The following is a 25079-nucleotide window of genomic DNA, read 5'->3' on the forward strand; positions in this document are numbered from 1 at the left end:
AAGGCTATGAATGATCTTTCAGCTGACTTTCTTAAAGTTTTTCAAGTATTTTTTAGATTAAGGAATGAAAACTTATGTTTTTCCATAAAAAATTTAACTTCTGAGAAAACAGAATTACAGAATCACAGAATCACAGAATTACCCGGGTTGGAAGGGACCTCAAGGATCATGCAGTTCCAACCCCCCTGCCTAGCAGGGCCACCAAACATACACCTTAGATTTATTCAAAACAACTTAGATTTATTCCTTACAGTAGTCTGGAAATACCTGGTGTCACTCTTACAGATTTATAGGAGGTGCTTTCCAATTAGTGTGTGTGCAAAAGATGGAAACCTGCTTTTTGGTTTGTACTCTTTTGCTTTATTTGTGATAGTAATAGCTGTCTGTGTTCAGAAACTATACTGAATGTGTGCAAGAGCCACCCGTATACATTCAGCGCCTCAATTGTGTATTTGTTTTATTTGCAGATAAAATGAAAAAATCATTAAGTAATGACAGTTTTTGCTTTTTGAATAATTTATACTACCAATAAAAAGTAGTTTTATGTTCTAACAATTTGGTTTTGTTATTGGTTTTTTAATAAGTTATTAGCTTAGCTGAATTAAAGGATTACAAAATAATAGGTTATTCTTTTTCATGCAAACTGGTGTACAGGAGGACAGAATTTATAATTTGGCATATATTCAGTTAGAGTATATCATTGTCCTTGGAGCTGAGGACATTGTATTCTATATTTTGGGTGAAAACATCCGCTACTTCAGCATCATTGGAAAATATTGTCAGCAGCAAGCCCTACATTGATTTGTCATACATTCCATTTAAATAGCACACTGTGCTGAGTGTTAGTTTCCTGGCTTAAGATAAACAGCCTAAATGGATGCAAGTTTATCAGACTGTTAGCTGAGATCATATATTAGATAAAGAAGATAGTTTGTGAGTTTGTTCTGCTGTGGGTTTTTTTTCCCCTTTGTTTTTAATGCCCTCACACCCCCTGTGAAAAGTTTTGAAAGCCACCCTCAAAGAGTAAAAAAAGAAAAGTAGCTAGCAGACATCAATTACTATTCTAGGGCTGGCTTGTGAAATGTCAGAAATGAAGCACTCCAACCAACTATTCTTCCGAAATAAAATACTGGTGTTTTAAAAGTAGGTCTGAAATGAACTGAAGCAATGAAATAGCTCATGAGTCAGATAATTGAAAGAAACATTTTGTTTCAGATCCTTTATGCTTAAAAATTACAATTTAACAGGTGAAGGATTTTAATCAACGCATTGCTTATTAGCCTACTAGAATTATTAGGCGTTGGATCTAGCCAGTGTTCTGACAGTTTGATCTTGTTCATACCTATTATCACTCTTGGGTCTTCCTGCAGAGTGGGTTCTACAGCATAACTGTGTAATTGGTGAGATACCTCAATGTTGCATAATAGAACTTGCAAACAACAAGAGGGCATCAGAAAGAAATATCAGCTGGGAGACTGGTTTCCAGGGTACTCCCTTCACTGCCATTGAACAAAACTTTCCAAGACTGAAATCTCCTCTTATTTTAACTGCTGTCTAGTGTCTAACAATGTCCTTATTCTTTACCAGGAGATGTTCTTCTACCTTTTCCTTATGTACAAATTCATATCTATTAACAAAACAGTTTGGAGAAAAAGAAAATGAACTTTATATTACATGTAGCTTATTGTGTACTTCAGGTACCTTTTACATGATGGAAATGTAGGGTTGTATATTCAAATTCATTTTGAAAAACCTAGCCTGGTTTTCCATTTCAGTTTTTCTTACATAAGCTGCCAATTCTAAACAACATTTCTCAGAATATTCATTAGCTCTGGGTTTTCTGATGGGAAGCTCCCATTAATGCCATTTTGAGAACAGTTAGCTCTATTCAGAGCACTTAAACCCTTTGTTTGGAACGTGTCTGAATTATGAGTGTGCAGTTGAACTCTTAGTTTTGTGTTAATCTGGAAGTACTGGATATTTAGATGTGTTTGATACAGAATAAGTTCTTCCAGTGAAGTTCATAAGACATTTAAATGTCATGTTTAGTCACTTCTGTATTTTTATTTAATTTGTAATTTCACATAAGATTAGTATGTTTTTGTTGATATCCCTAATATCTGATGTAGTGTTAGAAAATATAAGTAAAATAAATCCTTACCAATTAGGTTAAAGATTTATGATGTCTCATTTTCTACACTACTCTTCTAAGGTTGGCTGTGAGCTATTCTCTTCACTTCTCCCTAAATAAAGAATAATTTTGTCTTTTTCCAGCTCTCTGTATCCTGAACACTCTGTATTTGTCTACTCAGGTTGCTGAGAAAAAAGACACTGCACATGTTCATAATGTCTTTGTTACAATGTAAACATTCTGTCATTCAAGTTTCTGCATTCGATACTTTTTCTTCCTGTTCAAATTCGCGCGCCTCTTTATCAAATCACTGTGTACTGCTTGTTTTACTTTGTTCTGAAGATGTCGTGTACCTGTTTTGCCTTTTCTCCTGTTGTCTTTTTCAACTGAATGTTGTTACAACTTGAGATGTATTGCCTTACTTGCAAAATTTTCACCTCAATGTTTCACTTAAATATATAAAATTAAGTTGGTTTAGAACTCCATCTCTCTCAAAAGACCACTTAGAGATGCATTATTCTTCTAAGGAGTTTCACGTGGTTGTCTGTTGCAGGCCAAATAAATTCTGAAATTCAGCCAAGGTCTTTCATTGTTTTACAAGGATGAGACAATTTGGTAGAGGACTTTTTTTCTGATATTTTAAAAAATTTAGGTGGTATCCAGGAAAGCTTTGTCATCTGACTTTTCTGGCACAGCAGCCCTTTAGCAGAGATGCATTTTTTCCATTACTGTTCAAATCCATCCAAATTTGGCTGGATTTTAAAACTTATAAAAACATGTTCTGTTAGGGAGGTTTTGGTAGGGCTTAACACCATTATTTCTGCAGAAACTGTCTACCCTGAGCATCTTTGAGCCTCTTGGGTCTTCTGTTATGGCCAAAATTGCACTTATCATGGAGTTGAAACTAGATGATCATTATGGTCCTTTTCAACCCAGGCCATTCTATGATTCTATGATAATGTCTTTCTCTATGCACATAATTTTATTTCAGTTTTTACTGTTGCCACTTGCTTGGTGTAACAAACCTTAGGAGTAACATAACTTCTCCATAAAACATTAGATGACTGAAACAAAATTATAACTTGATGACCTTGGAATCAAATAATCAAAATGTTTGAAATCTCTATGCTCTAAAACATTGATGTCTTAAGCTAAATTATCATGAGTAATTATTCAAATGCACAAATTATTTTTATAACAGCTCTTTATTTTCTGTATTGACAAGTATTACTAAAATAATTATTTTTTATTCAAAATTAATCATGCTTTTGTCAGCCTATAATAGTTAAATATTCCTAAAGAAGTAAGCACAATTGAGAGCAAATGGCGTTGTTTGTAGCAGTTGAACATAAGTGGCTTTGTGCCAGGGTTAGTAAACATGCTCTTCTTCAAGATTCATAAATGTCACACAATCATGGAATGTTGGATTAAAAGTGATCTTTAAAAAGTCCTATAGTTCTGACTTCCCTGAAGTGAGCAGGGACATAAATGCTAACTGCCGATCTAAGTCAAAATTTCTTATGGAACTTTGGGATGTTGTTTCAAGGAAAATTTTGAATAAAAATGACAAAATAAAATAGCATTTTTGTTTTACATATTACTGCCTGGCAGAAGCAATTGGAACTGTTTTTAGCAGTGTAGATAAAGGTTTGTAGCTCAAATATGTCTTACCAAATAAAAGCTAATTCTCAGTTTGGTCATTTGTAAGTTAAATAGAGAAATCCACATTATTTTCCCCACAGAGTGATATTCAGTATTTTGAATTTCTGCTTAACTTTATTTTTATCTTTCTTACAAATCATCCAGGACACTTGTGCTGAAGGAACTACAAGCAGTACACCTTCTATTGTTCTTCCAGAGAATGCTGGTATGCCTGATGTAGAAATTGATAAAAATCTGGTTAACAGGTACTGCATAATGTGTTACCAATCTATGCATAATTTGTACAGTAATTCTGGAAGTGGTTTCTAAGAATTTGCTTTGAAATGTGTGTCATATTAAAATATTATGGACATGTCCTTGTACATAGGTTGTTCCAAAAGTAATGCCTCCTATTTCTTCCCGTGGAAAATGCAACAGATACAGAGAACAGAATAACACTATTTGTTAAAGCAAATTCTCAGCTTCAAAATACTGATTTTCAGCATAGGCACCACCATAAGCTGTGCATTTTTACCACCAATTCTCTGCTCATGAAAATCTGAACCACAGGGGTGACCTGCTGTCACCACTGTTGAAATGCATCTCCCACCACCACACTATGCTCATATCCACAGTTTGGTTGTCACAAGCATTCAGCAAACATTGATGACTGTCAATGAGTGCCACTTTTTCCATGTGGGCAAATTCAGTGACACACTTTTGCTTCATCCACACTTCCATGACAGATGCCTTTTTGTCAGACTGCCCCCTCTGCTGCCATCTGTTACATGGAAACAAAATGTAATAGAATATATTGGTGGGCAGGTTCAAGTTCTAATGCCATACCACCAATATCCACCTGACCTTTTGAGCCAATGCAGTAAATTAGGAGACATTATTTTAGGAGCAGCCCTTGTTGTAAATAAATTATATTGTCTTTCCTTTTGGATTCAGGGAATTCTGGTGCTGGAAATACAGTTGTTATAAAAGAACAGTTTTTTATGTCACTAATTCTGCAAACCTAAATTGGTGTCCATTAAAATTAGTGATTATTTTCTAATCTTTCTGAATAATTTAAACAAAAATCTAAATTAAAGTTATGCATGCGTGAACTGACTGCTACAACTTTTGAAATCTATCCTTCTGACAGAAAGTAGAGTATGGCCCAGTGAAGAAAAAATTGCTTAGTCCTTCTGTAGACATAAAATAGTGTGTGTGTGTGTGCACTACAGCTGTATATCTACTACTAGGATGGCTGACAGTTTAACTCCTCATATTCAATTCTTGGCAAAAGTACACATAATGTTCTTATGTCTAAATTTAAAATGTTCACCTGGACACAGTCTATCAGTAACTGATGTAATGAAGTTGGACTGGGTGATCTTGAGGGTCTTTTCCAACCTTGGTGATTCTATGATTCTAAGTTCCTCACCTTCCCTACATGGGAAAGTTTTATTAAATTGAAAGCCTTTCCTTTAATAGCTAAATCCCTAATTCCAGATTACTGCTTATATATATACATATATATAAGTAGTGCTGTCCTTATTCATGTAAATATTTCCATTGAAGCACTAAGAGCTTTGGAAATAGATAGGACTACGCTCCTGAGCTATTGCGATAAAATGGTATCCAAGAAAATTCAAGCGGATAACATTTCTAAGATAGTTGAAAGAATAGTGTAACAATTAAATACAGTGAGTTCTGAAGCAGATGTTTGGGCCTATTCAGGTAGACAGCAAAAATAGCACCTTGAATTAAAGCATACATGAAAGTAAGTTGCTGAATGGAATCATGTTATTTTCACTCTACTAATAAAGCATACTTAGTGTCTTGGAAATTTATTAACCTGGTCTTAAATTAAATGAAGAACTAATCAGAAAGTATTGATCAATATATGTGCTATAATTTGCTTCTATCTTTAAAATATGCTTCCCTGAACTTGAAGATGGTTTAAAAGTTAGAACTGCAATGCAACTATTTTTTTTAAAAAAAAAGCTTTATCTGCTCAATCATCACTTAATTTTATGAGATGTTCCCCTGGTTCTGTGTAACTGCGGTAGCCTAGGAAATAATTTTAAAGCATAAAACTTATTTTAGGAAACTAACAACTCATGAAGACTAAAAATAACTTTCTGCAACATACTGTATTTAGATGAGTTTTATGCAATAATAGAAAAACAGCATTTTTTTTAAATGTGAAAGGCAGTAAAAACTCATGTGTCGCCTTCAAATTCCATAAGACTTTTACCTCCTCCTTTTTAATATGGAACAGAATTCAATCATTAAACTCAAGATTTTTTGGGAAGAGTTAAAGCAAAATGGAAACACTTTTAGCTTATATTTCATGCTTTCTTAATGCCATTCCAATATATTTTTTAAAATGTATTACTTAATTAATGTTTTCTCTTTCAATGTTAATTTTTTAGAGGTAGTAGAAAAAAAAGTAGAGCTTTTTTTTTTTTTTTTTTTGTGACACATTCCCATATTTTTTCATTCATTTTTCTCTGTAGACCTCGTAGTCCTCATAGAAGACATTCTAACCGTGCCACTAGGAATTCAACAAGTTCATTGACTTCTATTGGTAAGAAATGATTATTCATTTGAGCTAGGATGTTTCTCTGAAAATGTGACATGCAGTAAAAACATATGTCAAAAGAGTCAGACTCTATTACCTCTTTTTTTCTTCCTGTGCATGCTTATTTGTAATGCATAGTAATCAAGAGTTTATGGTCATAAGTGACTTGCATGTGAACAGAGAAATATGTCTATGGTTAGTTATACAAAATTGTTTGATTAGTATTTCTAGAAGGCCAGAGATGCACAAGCTTAAAATCCCTGCTATGTTCAAAATACTGTTCAGTAATATTGATTTTGGTTACTTTTAAAACACTGGAAGTTTTGCTTTCAAGGGGGCACTTAAGTCTCACATTGTCCAGTTGGGCTATCATATCACAACAAACTTTAAATGAAAACAAGCAGGCTGTCCTAAAGAAGATATTCTTCTTTCCCAAGAAGAGTTCATGCAAGCATTTTTTCCAATGTTTTACTAGCATTAACTTCTCAGAGAAGCAGTGAGAAGGTGTGCACTGTTCATAACATCATATTCTTAGATCTTAGAATTTTGCATGTGTTTTTGCTAGTTTAGCTTTATTGTTGCTTCTGCATTTGTGGAAATACCTTATCTATATGAAATACAATCATTTTAATTCTGAACTCTGTACTTTTTTCTATAGAAAAAAATAATGGAATCACCTATGTGATAAAACTAGTGCTAGTGTACATAAATCTATGCCAGATTCATGGGACCTTAGCCTTTAAAAACTGGAAACTCAAAACTCATAGAGAAAATGAGTCTACAGCAGAAATGCCATGACTACTAGTTAAGATGGATCTAAAGCCAGTTCTGCTGGGACAGACTAGAATCAGAACGTTATCAATGCTTTTGATGACTTGACTTAAAATTGAGAATATAAAAGAATTTGAAGATGAGTGGGCATGAACTTTTATTTAACAGAAATCAAAGCTTAAAGATATTTTTCATACTGGCTACTCCAAAGTGCAGCTTGGATACATGAGGTACTGTTCTAATTCTGCAATTTTCAACCCAGACAACAATGGACATGTGATTGATCTGGTAAATGATCAGCTACCAGATGTCAACATATCGGAAGAAGACAAAAAGAAGAACCTTGAATTACTAGAAGAAGCAAAGAAAGTGAGTGAAAGATTTCTAATGCGCAGAGGCAGAAAGTCAAGAAGCAGCCTCCCTGAGTCACCCACAGGTAGGTATAGATTTTGAGGATACAGTTTTAGATTGTACCTTGGAAATCTGCAAAAGCACAAATAAACATCTACTGTAATGCATACGCGGCTACTGTATGCATACGTTTTGTTAATTTGTAGGCCAGAATCCCTCAGCTTCTCTTCATTTTTCAGTGCAAAATAGAAAAGATCAATCTCAATATTTAGATTTAACAGTGGAAGACAGTGTTTCTAGGTGCCTGAACTGTACACTGCAGTGTAAAAAAGGAGGAATGAATGGAGGAAGAGTTTCAGTCAGAATCTTAAACAAACATACAAACAAAAAATCAGAAATTTGTCAAGATTTTCTGCCTCAAGTTCCTACTGTAGATAAAATCAAACTTTGACAAAATGTTCATACTGCGGAAAACCATACCACCCAGATATAACCACACTTTTATTCTGGATATAGTCATTAACTAAGCTAAGTGAATCAGATCTTCGTTAAAAAAGAAATAAAATAAATTATTCTGTTCTGGAGTGTCATTAGAAATAGTTTGTCTTGTATGAAGTGTTTGAGGGCTAGGACAAAATGTCATTTTGTCAATAAACAGGATTATAAATTACCTCTGAAATGCCAATATCAAAACAAATCAGGTTGGCACTTTCTGTAAGGAGATAAAATTTATACATTTTTAAATTAAAATTTCCTTTCCTTTTTTTTTTCTAAATTCCTTATGAGTCCTTCTCTTGTGTGCATTTCTCTGCCAGACTCTAATGAAACTGAGGGAAATGAAACTTCAGTATATAAAAAAACGTATTAGCTTGTGCTGAGCACATGAGATAAAGTCCACTCTAAGATCCTAATAGTCAAGTATAACTTCGAATTTAAAGTGGCTGGACAGGCTTTGGAGAAATGTGGCTATTTGATAAATGCAAGACTAATGTTTTAATATTTCCTGAATTTTGAAACTTCAGAAACCATAAGCTTAGAGAGTAAAATTACTTTTTTTTTTTTTCTTTGTTTTAATGAAGCGGTTTCGCCTACCCTTAGCCCAAAAGTTTCACCAGTAACATCTCGGAGCAACTCTCTCACTCTTCCTGTTCCATCAGGTAAAAAAGAAAATGTTTATAATTTCCTCTGGAGAATAAATTAATCTATAGATTAAAGCATCTACTTGTGAATATGACAAGGCTCATTAAGGCTTATATATTTACTTATATATCTTTTGCTATTATACTTTACTCCTGTAGTGCTATTTCCAGGCTACAGATTATTTTTACACTTTTTAATAATAGAATTTTGTTATGTCTTGAAGATCTTTCACTTCTTATACTTCAGGGTTTATTTTTCTTTTTAAATAGTACTTTATTACATTTTGTTCTTAGCATGCTAAATGTAAGTTTGTGTGTATGGATTTGCTAATGTGTAGTATTCCAATTTTTGAGCAAAATCATCAGGATTTAATCATACTTTAATTATGTGTGTCTTCCTAGCATCCGATGTATGTACAGCCACTAGTGTTGAGTCAGTATCTTCAGTTCAGGTAAGAAAGAACGGAGTATTCTACACGGTAACCAGATTATTAAAGTACTGCATCTGTCCTATTTATCCCTGAGGAGAGTGAGTGTTTTCAATACATTCTTCTATGCTAACGTGAGATTACTTGCATGTTTTTCAACCAATTCAGGAATTAATAAATGTTAATTCTGAAGTCTTAAATCCAAGATGTAATAAGCACTGAAGGATCATACAGAATTGTTAAGTATATTATATGGACAAAATGTAATATAATCCTAATCTATGGAAAAAACTAATTCCTAAAATTACTTCATAAATTAATGGGACGATGTAAAATATAAACATATTAAAATTATATATTAAAGGTAATCCCTTAATGTCTGTAGCCAACATTTGCAGCACAGATGTGAAAGTGAATCTTGTAAGGCAGTTTTTTTCTTTACCTTTTTTTGCTAGAATAACAGAACTTTTAAAGAAGATGACAGGCAAACTGCAGAGGTAAGTGTTTCATATGGTGTTCCACTAAACCTTGTTTTTTTCCAAGCACGTATACAAGTTATTTTTGTGACTAAATAAATTAAGAACTGTTTGCTAAATGAACAGAAAAGCAATACTCAAATAAGGAAAAAAAGCGTACTTAACTAAGTAACTGCAAAGCACCAGCAAGTGTACTGGAGGGAAACAGGCTACAGCTGTGCTCTGCATCCTACCATTCACACACTTTTATTCTTGCTATATCTTAATTCAAATCAATATGCTGAGTAACTTTAGTTCTAAAGTTACAATAGTCACTTCAGCTACTTCAGTGTATGCTTATATTTCAGATGGATGAACATTTCTAGACCTATTTAGTTGAGTGGAAGAGGTTACCATGCTTAGTATTGGATACTGCTGATAGGATGTTACAACTTCAGGTTGCTATTTGTTGAGCAGTTTATGTGAGTGCTTTCTAATTTGCTTCAGGTAGCATCACATGGCACTGTGAAAGGATTTTGTCATGACTGGATTAGGCAATGCTTTAAATACATAACAGAGTTTTGGAGCAGTAACTACAAAGGAGAAGAGTAGCAATGCACTCAGGCCAGACCCCCCAAATGGAGTGTGTTTGTTGCCTTAAATTACTGACACAAAATCTGCAAAAGTTCAGATTCTGTACTAAAGTAGAGAAGGAATAAGCAGTTGTTCTTCTGTCAGTTCTAATGGAGACTGCAACCAAATTATAACCTGCAGTGATATATGTAGAGTAAGATTATATATAGTTTGCATGCACATATTCTATACATCTGCCTCAGTTGTCTCTGCATCTTACTGTATTACAGTGAGAGTAGGATGACTAACACACCTAACCATATTTCCATAGTCCTTAAACCTTTAATAGCCTTATATTTGGCTGGTAGGACTTTTGCTGTTAATGCTGCATGATAATGAAGTTCTGTGCACAAAGTAAAATGGTGCAAACTATTTAACATTTTTAAAAGAAAATCAGATTTGTTTCTCTGTTTTATTTGTGTCCCTCTACTTTCAGAATGTTTCCAAAGGATTAATGGATCGGAGGCTGAATGATCAAAGAAAGATTTCTCAAGGAAGGTTGGTTCCTCGTTCTGCTGGTTTTGAAAACCCCAAAGAAAAACTCTCTGAACAAAAAGAAAACTTTGATCCACGTAAGCATGTAGATACTTTACCTAAGTGCTCCTCTTCAGGTAGTGATGGTGGCAGAATGTCTCTTAATACTTGCTTGAATGTCTGTGAAAATGAACTCGGAAAATCCTTCCTCAAGAAAGCAAAAGAAAATGATGTTCCTTTAAGAACCTATCTATCAGGACCAGGAATAGGAAATATAGACTCAAAGCTAAAAAGTCCTGTTCCAGAAATGAGGGATCACAAAGTTTCTTTTAAACCAGAATTTAAACTGTGTGGGCTGCGTCCTCCTCTACTAAGAGCTGTATCATGGGATAGTTTAGAGCCTGGACAGAAAGATAAAACACCTGTAAAGATACCATCTGAGGAAGATAAAGGCTTTGTTGTTGGTAATAAATCCAATAATCAAATGAAAGCATTCAAAGACCTCCAAATCCAAGTTCAACCTGTTCGGATGCAGAAATTGACAAAACTCAGAGAGGTGAGTCCTGATTGTATCCTGCTTTAAACTGATTTTTGTATCTTACTGAACTTTCAAATCACTTAGCCTTGTTTTTATCATTTCAAGAAATGTACACTAATATAATAGGTAACAGTTTTAGCATCAACGTAATATTGTATTATTTGTCTTTTGCAACTTCAGTAAACTATAATCTATAGCTAAATGCCATGGAATTACTTTGTTTCCTAGTTCACTTGCAATATGCATCAGCTGTGCAGTTGTCTCTTCAATATGCATTTGTGCTCTTGCACATGCATGTTTTTGCCCTCAGAAATAATTACAATACTAGTGTCAAGCAAACTAATTGCTTTCATTATGACAAAAAGTTCCTCTATTTTGCGCAGTTTACATGAACTATAAACAGGAAGCAGTTGATTAACAATCATGTCATTTGTAAAACATACTTACAAGTAAAATGATCTCTTCTGGAGAAGAAGAATTTTAGTTCTGAAAAATGTTTCCTTCCTGAGGATATAATAACGTGCTCTTTAAAAGACTCACTTAGGCTGTTTCACTTCCTTTCTTTCACTGCACTATGCTTTTTCTGCTTCTTCAGAATTTTCCTCAGGACCAGACTCTAACAAAATACTAACAGGCTGATTTCTGTGAAAGGAGTGAGACCTGTGTATAAGCTGAATGTTTAACTTAAGTTTAGAAATGGATACTATAATTTTCTTTATGGGTTTAAAACCTCTTGCAACTTAAACTATTTGTAAGTGATTTTTGTTTTAAAAATTGCTTCTACTTCATTCAGTTGGGTGTTTTTTGAATTCAGTTTACCTGTTGGCAGTCTCCCTTTTAAGGGCAGTAGTCATATCATTCAGGAATACTGAACTTTGCAATAATATTATATTAAAAATACCTCATGCGACAGGAAGTTGGTTTGGTATGATTTTTGCTACTTGAATACCCTTAGAGCAAGTCCTATAGTATCCAGAGCTTTAGACCTGAACCTTAAGAATTAGCCATTACATTGGAGGGGAAAAAAAAAAAAGTGACATGGAAAAAATAAACCACCAACGTAAAGTGACCAACTTGTATACACATGCTGTAAACAAAACAGGACATTTCCCTTCCTCCCCTTTAAAAGTTGTAGTTCCTTTCCTTAAGACCATCATAATAATGGTAAGGAAGGCCTCAAATTGTGCACTTTGGTCATTGTATTGCTTGGGAATGTCTGCTTGGTTATTCATCTCTTCCTGTTTATGTAACACATATATACTTTCTACATATGTACTAGAAACGTTTGTTATAAAGACACTTGAGCCAAATGGTTTTGAGTATCTTACTGGCTGTTAAACACAATTAGTAGTTATAACAAAAAAATTAATACAACATGAAATGTAATTCCAGTTATGAAGGATTTGAGCTCTGACTCTAATGAGAATTATCTTATAAATGAAAGAAGACATTTATGAATTTTAGATAAGTTTGAGAATATGAAAGTAGAAAATTAGGTAATAATAGAAAGAATATTGATGAAGTTTAATCCTTTAGTGTACATTCTTTTTACCTGCAGGGAATAGAGACAGAGTACAGTAGCAACAAAGCTCTGATGTAAGCAAATCCTACTGAATAAAGTGTCAATTTAATGTATCTTATATTCTGATTTTCTCTTTTTTTTTATGGATACTTGCTTAGTACTATGGCTATATCCAACAGTGCTTTTTACATGCTCATTGATTAAAACTCCATTCTTCAACTAGAGCAGGGGGAAACGTTGCAAATTTTTATTCACGTGACCAGGAACTTTGTAAAATAATGCATGCATGAAACTTGAAGTATGCAATATCAGTATTCTAATAACTGTAACTTTATATAAATATTTATGTTTATTTAATAAAGTGAACGTTATATTTAGCATTTACATGTCAGAGCTTTTTACATTGAGATTTTTAATTAAGTTACTTGGAGATGTTATTGTTTTTCTTGACAGGAGCATATTTTGATGAGGAACCAAAATTTAGTTGGACTTAAACTTCCTGAACTTAGTGAAGCAGCTGAACAGGAAAAAGGTGCTGTATCATAAAAGTTCAAAGGGATGTGTATTTGTCATACACTGATTTTTATAATTAATCAGTACAGAAAATTATGTTTCTTATTCTTCAATTACAAAAGTAATTTCAATGGAGCAGTAATGGTGGAGGATAGTAAGTGAAGATTGAGAGTCGAGTAACATACCCTTAGCCCTGTATAGTACATTTCTGGGAAGCAGGAATAGATGGATGCAGTGTGAAAGGTGCTATTCTTTGTACACTCTGAGACTGTTTCATAAGACCTTAAAGGTTCTGCTGAATTGGCTGAGATATTACATTTCGTGTTACCTCTGGAAACAGTTTTATCTTCATTCTGAATGAAGCAAAATGAAAAGACACTTAGTTGGTAGCATTATTCCTATCACTCTGTTAGTATATTTCCCAGAAATTGTTTTGTGCACTTTGTCTGAAAGTGTGAAATAGGTGATGTTTTACCAGTCTTTTAAACACTTAGATCTGAAACTTCTGGAGAAAACATTATGAAAATCTACCCATTATTTGATCCAGCTTGCCAACAAAAATCTCAACCAAGTATCACTAATATTTTTAAGTCTAGTACATCTCTAAGTGATAGCTAGCACATTAAGGGTCAAACTTTTCTCCTGGCTATTGAGAAGACAAATCCTTAGCTCATTTGTTAGATAGACTTTTACTTTCTTACACTGTCATAAAAGCCACTTTGTTCTTCTTAACTGGAGTTGTAATTTTGCATCAATAATAGGAACTAGCCAGCTACTTCAGTATTACTGTTGTGAATTGAATATATTGGCTCCAACAAATTTTGTAGTTGATGCCAAGTTATTGTGATTGTCTTAGAGATGATGTTGCCTCAATAGATGTTTGGAAAACTGGACTATATTAGTTTGGAGACATTTTGGTGTTGGGCCATGTTTTTTTGAGGTCATACACAATGGTTCTTAAATAATGAGATTTTTAAATATGAAAGAAGAGCACAGAACTAAAATGCAGCTAAAAAGAATCCAGCTTTCACAACTGTGTTTTTCCACAATTAAAAAAAATCTGAACTATTCATCATTGTTTTGAAAGTCGAAAAATCTGTTATGCTAAATGAACAGGAAGGCTAAGGTATCTTCCTAGTTCTTGGATTAAAACTGGGGAAACTGACTTTCCTGCGGGAGAGTCCTCCTTTAAATTTTGTCAAGGTAAGAGGGGAACAATAAAGCAATTATAAACAAAATTAAATAAAATTAAAATTAAGTGATATAACTTATAAAAAATAGTATTTGAACCATATCTTAGTCCTTATGAAAGTGAAAATTTGCTTCTTTCATGATCTGTTTCAATGCAAATGCAGTGTGAACAATGTGTTAACGATACTTACATGCTGTAGTGACTATCCACCATAAAAGTGAACAAAATCTGTAGTAGTATAGTAGTATCTGTTGTATAGTATAGTAGTTAAGTATAGGAGTAATCATTTTGTGAGGTGGCTTTTAAAGCCTAGGAAATGACAGTACTATATTATGAAATATAAGCTAAACTACTCAAGACATGATGGAGCTGTCCTGGTAAGGCCCACATGCAAAATGTCAGATATTCTGGTAATGAATTTGGATTCTATTTGAATTTTAGAGAAAAATACAAGAAAAATTTTTCAGTGCATTTGAGACTGTCAGAGGACCAATTACTTCAATTTTTCTGTTAAGAATGACATTTGCAGTGGTTACCCTTATTGCACATGCTCAGAAAGAAGACAGAAGAAATGAGTGATGCATCACTGTATGTAATCAAAGAAGGAATGTACTGTGTTAATAGATGGACAACCTTCTCTTATCGCCCTGCTTTTTTAATGAGTAGAGATAGAGAAGAATCTTCACTAACTTTAAAAAGAAAAAAGGGGAAAAAAAAGTCATGGTTAGGTTTAAAAAGTTCTATTTGACTGTGAGATGCAGACTTGATAACTTCTCAAATAACATCTAAACAGATTTTTATCTGAAAATGTCTTTAGGTCCTTCACCTCTCCCCTCCCCCACTGAAGAGGAAGAGACAAAGAATAGCTCTGATGTTATGCCTGGCATTCCTGACATATTGCTGCGAAAGCTGCGTGTGCACAAGTCTCTTCCAGGAAGGTAAAAGCTCTTTGACAGTAGCAATAAATCATTTAAGGCAAGGCATAATAACAGCTCTCAGTGAACTCCCTTTCTGGGGTTCCGTTTATTGGGGATTCATGTATGTAGAGAATCTGCTGCAACTTACAATGTGCAACACAGATTTTCTGAATAGTTTGGGGAGCACACCAACTTTCAATGATTGACTAATTCTCAAATTAGTTTTTAAGTTCTATATTAAAAAGTAGAAAACATAACTTACATACTACAAGCATGCAAAATACAAGCATACGAAATTTCTACTGATCTGTCCACTCCTGTTTTTTGGAATTGCTGCTGTAGATATTAAATCATGTTGGAAGTGTTAGTATCTCTTCAAGCCGAAAGTTTTTTCGGTAGAAAAATTTGGACGTGGTAAAATCTGTAGTTTTTCTGCGAGTGATCATTTTTCTGTGAAAAGAATATTGTTATTCTGCATACTTAGTAACTTAGTTGAACTTGCAAAGTTCCATTTCCTTGTGTACAGGTAGGCAGTTATCAGCCGATTGCTTAACATCTGCTATGGCTCAAGGGTTTCCTTCCTTATTTATATTAGAAGCAAGAAGTCTGCTGGAGCATGACAGGACCCACTTGTTCCAATGATGAAAACATTTCTTGGCAAAACTGTTTGAGAGGGCTTTAAAGTAGGATCAGTATGGGAGTCAAATGCCACTAGGAACATGGTTGTTAAACCAAGGGATGGTACAGTACTGTGTGAGAGTGGCAAGGCTAATAGGAGCATCAGTGCTAATGGGAGCTTTGGTCCTTTCTCATAGCTATGATATCATTGGTACTATTGAGACTTGGTGGAACGAGTCCTATAGTTGAAGTGTTGGGATGGGCTATTAGTTGTTCAGAAGGGACTGGCAGGGCAGTCAGGGTGGGCGTGCTGTGCATAAGGGAGACATTAGCCTGTACAGCCTTTGTCACTGGGGCAGAGAGACGGGCTGAGGATTAAAGAGACAGATAGCAGTGCAGATGTTGTGGGTGTCTACTACACACTGCACACCCAGGACACTGGCATGAGCTATTCAATAGGCAATTAGGGAAAACCTCAGGATTAGTTACCTTTGTCCTTATGGGAAATTTTGAATTCTGAGACATAATCTGGAGTATCGTCCTGCCACAATAAGTCTGGGAAATTGCAAAACCATGTTGAAAATAACTTACTGAGTGAGCCATTTAGGAAAGGTGCTGTCCTTGATCTGTTTGAGAGTAGGGAAGGCCTTGTGGGTGACTGTCTTGATTGTGGTGATCATGAATTAGTTGAGCTCAAAGCTTTTAGTGTAAAGAAAAAAAAATGGGTGGTTGTTGCCCCAAGCCCTGAATGCCATCTGTGATTATTATAATCACAAGATTTCAGCTGTTAACACAAATAAAATATGTAAAGATAATTATTACAAGTGTAGTCTATTTGTTGACCTGCAACTCTAAAAGGATATTTTCTGGCTCGCTCTTCTATTTGAAATTTATAACAACATAGTACAGATATTCATAACAGTATTTGTAAACTGCTAGAAACTTTGGTTTCTTTCTGCTAATACTCATGTGATACTTAAAAGGAGCAAACCAACAAATATATAATACTGGTTTGAAAAAAAGGAATGGTACGATATTTAAGGGAAAGACATTCATTGTTATTTCCAATTAAAAAACTCAATTGTTTTGCTTTTATTTCTAGCTCCCCTCCACTTACTGAAAAAGAAGTTGAGGTAAGCCTGTTACTGATAAATTTAGACGGCAAAGTGAGCATTACTATATGTTCATATAAGCTTCTGAATATCACAAGCTCTAATTAAAGAAAAATATTATGAATTTACTTAACATTTTTCAGTTATGCAAATTGCATTTTGCCTTAATAAATCTATTCTGTATTTAAATTATTTATAATCTTGGATATGCTTCTGAATTATTTGCACCTTTTACTTCATGTTACTCAGTTTCAAGCAACAACCTTTATAAGCAGGGTTTGAGAGAATGTTAAACACTAGATCTTTTGCTTTTGGTGGTAGATGTTTATCCCTTAGGTAAAACAATGCTAATGGTGAGCTCATCCCTGGACTTCCTCTGAACAGACTGTCTGTTTAAAAACCTTGGGGACCCTTGGAGGAAGTCCAGTTAGAAAACAGATTCATTGTGATTCTAATGCTTCTGGTAGGCTACTTCCGTCATTTTGTCTCTGCACTACTGATCTCCCAGAGAAACATTCATGAAAACATTCACATTATTAGAGGAAGTAATGCAAACGGATATTTGAAACAATTTTTAAATGATACTTTCAATTTTCATTTTCAGTCTTTAATATCTTAATATATTTAATATTCTAAGCATGGAAGCTTGTTAAATATATACTGTATTCATAACTTGTTACTGCAGACTACATTACAGTGGCACTGATTTTAAAATGTCTTCTTTTAAATCCAAACAGAATGTATTTGTACAACTTTCCTTGGCCTTTAGAAATGATAGTTATACCTTGGAATCAAGAATTCACCAAGCAGAGAGAGAGAGAAATCTTACTGAAGAGAATGCTGAGAAGGAACTGGAAAACTTTAAAACAGCCATTACGGTAAGAAAACAGCAATATTTTCCTGAACTACACTTGTACAGATGCAAGTGCACACATCTTTGGAATGTATATCTGTGCTTGCTTACACTTATCCTAAATTCTACCCCAAAACTTCATTTTCTACTGCTTGAGCTCATTATGTAACTCCCTACAGAGGAGAGAGCGTTTCCTGCCAGAGTGGGCCACTGTTGCTGAAAACGTGTAGAGGATGTTGCTCTACGTCTAACAGTTTTCAGTTATAAATCCTATGAATCTGAGGTTCAGTTCTTAGAATAAGCCTCTGACAGAGTTGAGAGTATATAGAACTGCATTTTGAGCACTGATCCATGCTCTCCTGGACAAGACCTTTTCTATCAGTGAATTTGCAGTATCTAGTTAGGTGAGATACTGAAATGATTTTAATCCTGAATTTAGAAGTTTGTAACCTAAGGTCAGTGAACTGCATATAGTAGAACACTGCACAGGTCAGGGAACAGTGAGGGTTATGTAAGGAATACATGTGGTCTTAGGAAAAGGTTATAGACCTGAACACTTTCCCATTCTATCTGCCTTTCATGTTCCTTTGTCAGCAGTAATTTTCAGTTCTTCTCACCAGCTTTCTTTGGATTTTCTAACTGAAATGACAAATATATCTCTGAGCTGTGTCAACTTATGTGCTGCACACAGTTCTGTGCCAAACAAAACCAAATAAAATTAAAAAAAAAATAACAGGTGCATAGATACCATGCTGCTAACTGAAATAGCACCTTCCAAGAAGGTGCTGCTATAGATCTGAGAAACTGCTAATAAAATATAAAATTCTTTTTTATCTAATTATTTATTAAGAACATTATGTGAGAAAGGGTGCAATTAACAAAAACTATGATATTTTCATCTTTTTATGTGGTATTTCAAATCTGCACATACAGATTGCTACTGGGGAAAAAGTGTGGAAAATGTTTTGCAGATCTTGTCTCTGTTTAAAGAGCAAGCAGAAACAGCCTGTAAAATCTCAGGTTTTTAATAATTATAATATTTTACATACCTACTGTTTCTTTCCGACTAGTGTAAAAGGGCTTTTTCAGCTGCAAACATCTACTCTGTTACATTTGACGTGCCAAATTATCCCTAATTAGACACCAGCAACCATGTTGCCAGTATTGGACAGCTGCAATCAGCTTTCACAGAGTCAGATTGGTTAAGGTCAGCAAAGGCCTCTGGTCCAACCACCTGCTTCAGTATGGACACGCAAAGCTGTTGCTCAGTGTCCAAGTGGTTTTTAATAATCTCCAAGCAGGCAAACGATGTCTCTGGGAAACCTAGGCCAGTGCAACATTTAAATTGCATGCAATATTCATCTCTATTATTGTCTTACTTTTGGAATTCTTGAGACCTTAACATCAGATTAATTTTCTGATTTAATTTGACTGAAATATCTTGGAACTGGTGGAACATAAAATGCCTTCTTAACACCTTGAGCTAAGCAAATAAACATGTTATGTGTTTCAGGAGTCATTTGTTTGCTACATGTGAAATAAGCTCGGTATTTGTAAGTTTGTTTGTTGGTAGAAAGTCTTGATTCATAACTGATTTCAAACGAAAAAGAATTGCAAGTGTGCTCAGCCCTTCTTAATATCTTGAAAAGCATGCCTACAATATGCAGTAATGTACCATTCCGTGTCACGGTTTCAGCATTTACTTGGTAGTTGAGTGCTGTTCCTCTAAGGGTGAATTCATCAATACACTGTTCTGCCTGGGTGCGTCTTATACTTGTTCTATTACTCAGGCTAACTGATCTGAACTAAGTGTTGGAAGACGTAATAGTAAGGCTTATATATTTTCTCTTCAGTCTTCAGCTCACTTATGGCATCACTATGAACACAGAGAAGCTTACCAGAAACTGCTGGAGGATATTGCTGTTCTGCGGCGTTTAGCTGCTAGACTATCTAGTCGTGCTGAAATGGTTGGAGCCGTTCGCCAGGTAAGAACATCACAATCACAGAATGGCCCAGGTTGGAAGGGACCTCAAGGATCATGAAGCTCCAACCTCATTACCCCCCCCCCCACCCACTACAGGCATCCTGGTGTCTAGCAAATATATCCTGGCTTCACATTATTTCTTGGTTGCTGTTTTGATTTTTAGTTGTTGGGGTTTGTTTTGTTTTGTTTTTACCAGCCATAGCTGTAGATTATCTCTTTGAATTTTGTCATTTTGAGAGATTAAAGACATTTATTAGAATGTCAAAGATGACGTTCCTTTTAGTCTGAAACAAAATTCAAACAGAATTGCATATGAAGTTATGTAACATCTATATAATGGGCATATATATTACTCAGAACTATAGCTGCATCACAAGAAACATTTAAAATTAGGGCAGTGTTTTTGAGTCAAAAAAGCTCATCTAGATTGTCAACCTGCCCTTGCAATAGGTGAAGACAGACAACTCAGAACAGCAAGTATAAATGAGAATACTGCAACATATTCTCAGGCTCAAGACTGTTACCTTTGCCAAATGAAGTAACTAGGCTGAGGCCAGCGACCAAGAACTTGGAGAATAATTGCACATATACCACATAACCAATAATGTTAACAATTATATAAAATTATAATTATTTATATATTGTAGATGCAAAGACAGTGTATAAATTGACCTAATATGAGAAAATAATCATAATTTTCTTTGGGTGTATATGAATGCATTCATGTTTGTGTTCTAATTGATTTAGGAATTCTTAATCTTCAAGATATCAATATTTTTAATGAACACCTATTCCCTGACAGGGAGCACACACACTGAAGCAATATGTTTGAAAAATGTAGATGTAACTCAGTAATCCTCCTTTCTTCCTCAGGAGAAGCGTATGTCAAAGGCAACGGAAGTAATGATGCAGTATGTGGAAAATCTGAAAAGAACTTATGAAAAAGATCATGCTGAACTAATGGAGTTTAAGAAACTTGCTAATCAGAATTCTAGCAGAAACTATGGTGCATCTGGTAAAAACAAACAAAAAAATCCTATAGTGCTTGTCTTTCCTGTGTACAGAGAGGTATCTAGTGCTATTAATGATAAGAGGTGAAACATGACATGTGTTCTACAGAAATAGACTTTAAATATATATACTTATAACACCTAAATTATTATACCACATTTAATGTTATAGCACAGTAATTTAAAATCACTGTCACTTACTGTATTCTGATTAGACCTGATGAAATCTGTAGTGAACTCTTACATGCATTGCTTGCACAGTATTAATGCAACTGCTTTTGAAATGACAGTTGGTAGGAAAGCCTAATTTCTTAAAAATACATTTCTTTTGCCACCTTTTCTTTCTTAGCTTTCTGGGCAGAAATTCAAATATGAGTATTTTCTTTTAAAAAAAACTTTTATAAAGAGGTAATTATTGGGCTTTTTTTATGATGTCAGTATGAATAGTAATGGGATTTTTTGTGTGTATGTTGTTTTTTGTTACTTCATATTTCTGCTATAGATGTAAATGAGGCCAGAACTGTATGACAGATAAATAGGCAGTCATAATAGACACTGTGCAAATATAGTATGTCTGAGTTTAAAATGCTGACAAGGGCTATATTATTTATAGATACTTCTGTATTCTAAGATTGTTCCTTATGTACTGTTTTTAAGCAGAAGATGGAGTACCTCGTTCGTCTAGATCCATGTCTCTTACTGTTGGAAAGGTATTTTTGCAATATCTACGTACATTCAAATTTAATAGTCTGTATTCAAATATTACCATACTTCCACAGAGTTTACCACAGTAAATTCTCAATATTGTTCATCTAATCTAGTGCAGATGTATCCTTGCTTTTTTAATTTTAGATGCCTGATTAGGAATGACTTTATGCTTCTATGTGATAACAGTAATGCTTGCTGTGAATCATAAAGAGACGTATTTATTTATGAGTAGTAATATTTCAGGCCAACTACCTGTGCTGTACGTAATGACATAGGTCCAATGGTTAGTTCAGTGAGAATTCTGAACTTTGGAACAAAGCTTTCTATTTAATGAGGGAGTCCAGGAGTATACCATTTTCACTGTCTTAAGAATTACAGCTGTGTTTAGAAGACAGATGTAAATAGTAATTTGAAGTAGTTTTCAGTTACCATCAAAATATCTCGTTTGGCTTGAATAAGTACTGAAATAGGGAGATTGACTCAGATTGTTACGTACCTTAACATTGTTTTACACATACATATATATTTTTAATTGTTTAGTACTTCCAAGAGTTCTGGAGTCCAAGTTTACTTAGAATATCCTAAATTAACCGGTAATTTGGGGGACCTGAGTCCCAGTTTGACTGCTCTGAAATCTGGTGATGAGAGGCATTATTGAGTCTAGTTTTTCCATTCATATTTTTACTCTTCTCTTGGCTGTAGTCCTTTAGGTTTTGTTTATTCCTATCACTTCTAGGTGCTGAGTAAGAAGAATTCACTCTCCTGTAAAGTTTTTCAGGATCACATTATGTGGACCTCTGTCATTAATTAATAGGTTTAGTTGGTTTTGTCTAGGACCAGGATCATGGAGTAGTTGATCCCGAGCGTATATTCAGTAAACCTGTATTTAACTCCTTTTCTGTAAAGTTGTATAGAGCAGAATCTTAAAACAGTATGTATATACACTAAGATGAAGCACGTACATGCTATAGGTACTTGGTTGGGTTTTTTACTGCTTGGGATGCATAGATTTCACCAATTGTCTATCATACAGTAAGGTATTTGGCTTCTTAACTAATGACAGCAAAAGCTTAAATTATCTTAAATGTATTTGAGTTATGAGTTGTATAGTGCTAGCATATGTATATTGATTTCACTGGCTTTTGGAAATGTAAGCAAAGCCTCATAGCCACTAATGAGAATTGAAAACACCAGTTCAGAACATCCCTCTTATGTCACTTCACCTATTGAACTTTCAGAGTGGAGGGGAAAGTGAGCAGCATCCTTGTGCAAAGCCTCATCCTTCTCCAAGCAGTTGCCATACCACAGTACTATATGAAGTTCTGGGGAAGACCACAGCCCTAGCAGTAGCATAATTTTGCTGTCAACTTTTTCTTCCCCCCAGGGTTTGGTGCGGGCACTAAGTTACATTTTTGCTGCACATATTAACTTGCAGAACTTTTCTTCAACCTATTTTATTGTATGATAGATAAAATGTTCTTTACTACAGAATATGCCTCGGAGGCGAGTCAGCGTTGCTGTTGTTCCTAAATTTAACTCCTTAAACATTCCTGGTCAGTCACCAGCAGCTTCACCTATCCCTTCAATGCCATCCCTGGTAAGTAAAACTCATAATTTAAAGACAGAATTTTTTGTTTAAAATACTTTTGCATAGACCAAGCCATGGTTATTAAAAATGTAAGCTTTTTCATTGGTTAAATTTGACTCCCTCCTAATGAGAAGATGGAGAAAAGCAATCCTCCTGTGGTAAGGGACTATTTTATTGTTTAGTGATCAATTGATGAAGAATTAGACAGGATACTATCTGGAGGTGGGGGGGAAGCACTGTCGAGATTCAATATCATTAGTTTCTAAGTCTATTGTTTATTGTGGTTAAAAGGAGTAATTTGTGGGCTCTTTGATAAAGATACTCTGCTAGTGGATGAGGGAAGGAAACCTAAGTAGCATACTGATTTTGTTGGTTTACTGAAGATCTGTTTTAAGTTTATTCATGGATGTAGCATTTATTGTTGTTTTTCAACTTACAGTCTGAATCACCTAGCAATGGAAAAAGCAATCTAACATCTAATCCTGTTCTGCCTGCTGTTTTAGAGAAGTGAGTTTTCACTACCTATTGAATGCTAGTATGAAATGAAAATGTTGCTGGTATACAACGTCAGTGTTTCGTGACAGAAAATATACCAATGCATAAGGTATTGGAATAGTGTCACAATATTGACCCAAACTGATTCAAGACCTGTTAACTGTATTTTAGTCTATCACCATTATACTGGTTTGGTTTTTTTTGTGTGTGTGTCCAAAGAATATACAAGCAGGACCTGAGAACTAGGTTTTGCTTGCTGCAATCCATCAGCCACTGCAATTCAGTAAATATAAAATGCTGCAGAAGATTGTACAATTGAGTATACCTACCTTTGGAACTCAGCAAAACTAAGTATCACATGTAATGCAAGTGGATATTTTTATATATATATATTTATTACAAAGCATTCATGCTGTACTTTGGATTGGCCATGAGCAACTTTTGGTATGTATATTCTTAAGCTTAACTATTCTAGTAATTGAAGCTTGTGCCTTGTCTGTGTGTTGCAAGCTGATAAGAATCACACATTGTAATGTCATGATATTTAGGATCATGTAGGTTACAAAATTTGTGTTTAAAATATATGAAATTAAAAAGTATAATTTATCCCAATACTAGATAATTAGAATTCTGTATATGTCAAAACAATAGCTGAGTGTTTTTTCTTTTTTTTTTCTCTATTTTTTAGTGCAAAGTGAATTGAACACTTAGATAAAGTAAAGCATTCGGTTTGAGATTTTATTTTTAACAACTGTATGGCCTGAGAAGAAGTTTGTATTTTAAAACAGAACTTGAATAGAGATATGAAAGAGGGGATTGTTTTTTCAGGCCAGTACCTCAACATCTACATTTTTCTAAAACCTATAAATTGCAAGATTTTTAAAATTGAAATATGTGCCCTTTTGACAGCTGTGTTACTACCATTAGTGCAGATGCACTGTCATCATGTAGTTATATAGGTTGTTCCATGGGTTTAATTAGTTCCAGTTTGGCATCAAAATAGTAGTTACGTGAACAAGGAAGGCAGAGAATTTCAGTGCTAGAAAGACACTGGTTGTCACACAATTCATCAGAATTCTGCAAGATTTGGACCATCTTTTGAAACTGCACAGAAATTCTTAAATTAAAAAATCTCTAAGCCCAAATGAAAATAAGGATCTGTGTCAATATGAAAAATTAAAAATAATTATATTAAAATCCATTGCTCTCAGATGCCATCAATCAACATTAATGTATCTGTCAAATAGCCAGATTCCAGAAACTGGAATGAGATCTGCTGCTGAGCTTATTAAACCTCATCTTTGCTAAATTTGCTCAGTCCTATCTGAATCACATAAACTTTCTGACCCAGACATAAAGAAATGAGGGCAGATGAGCATAAAGAGAGCAATATTCAATAGTTTATCTTTAGGCTAAACACAGTTTTTACTT

General features: G+C 34.4%; 1 protein-coding gene across 29 annotated transcripts in view; it reads left to right on the top strand.

The window, feature by feature from the left end:
* Positions 1 to 25079, top strand: part of MRVI1 (murine retrovirus integration site 1 homolog) — a 76235-nt gene that overhangs the window by 46259 nt on the left and 4897 nt on the right. For 25 of the 29 annotated variants that reach the window (XM_032445018.1, XM_015864026.2, XM_015864009.2 and 22 more), the window contains 16 exons: positions 3938 to 4038; positions 6283 to 6353; positions 7381 to 7554; positions 8549 to 8626; positions 9011 to 9060; positions 9492 to 9533; positions 10561 to 11154; positions 13112 to 13190; positions 15181 to 15301; positions 17001 to 17031; positions 17748 to 17888; positions 19717 to 19848; positions 20721 to 20862; positions 21515 to 21567; positions 23055 to 23162; positions 23593 to 23660. In XM_032445018.1, the coding sequence (XP_032300909.1) occupies positions 3938 to 4038; positions 6283 to 6353; positions 7381 to 7554; positions 8549 to 8626; positions 9011 to 9060; positions 9492 to 9533; positions 10561 to 11154; positions 13112 to 13190; positions 15181 to 15301; positions 17001 to 17031; positions 17748 to 17888; positions 19717 to 19848; positions 20721 to 20862; positions 21515 to 21567; positions 23055 to 23162; positions 23593 to 23660 (1985 nt within the window). Of the gene's footprint in view, positions 1 to 3937; positions 4039 to 6282; positions 6354 to 7380; positions 7555 to 8548; positions 8627 to 9010; positions 9061 to 9491; positions 9534 to 10560; positions 11155 to 13111; positions 13191 to 15180; positions 15302 to 17000; positions 17032 to 17747; positions 17889 to 19716; positions 19849 to 20720; positions 20863 to 21514; positions 21568 to 23054; positions 23163 to 23592; positions 23758 to 25079 lie in introns of all 29 variants that reach the window. The other 4 variants (XM_015864033.2, XM_015864035.2, XR_001555518.2 and 1 more) reach the window with 3 other exon arrangements.

This window comes from Coturnix japonica, chromosome 5, assembly GCF_001577835.2.
Source record: "Coturnix japonica isolate 7356 chromosome 5, Coturnix japonica 2.1, whole genome shotgun sequence".
NCBI classification, from domain to species: Eukaryota; Metazoa; Chordata; class Aves; order Galliformes; family Phasianidae; genus Coturnix; species Coturnix japonica.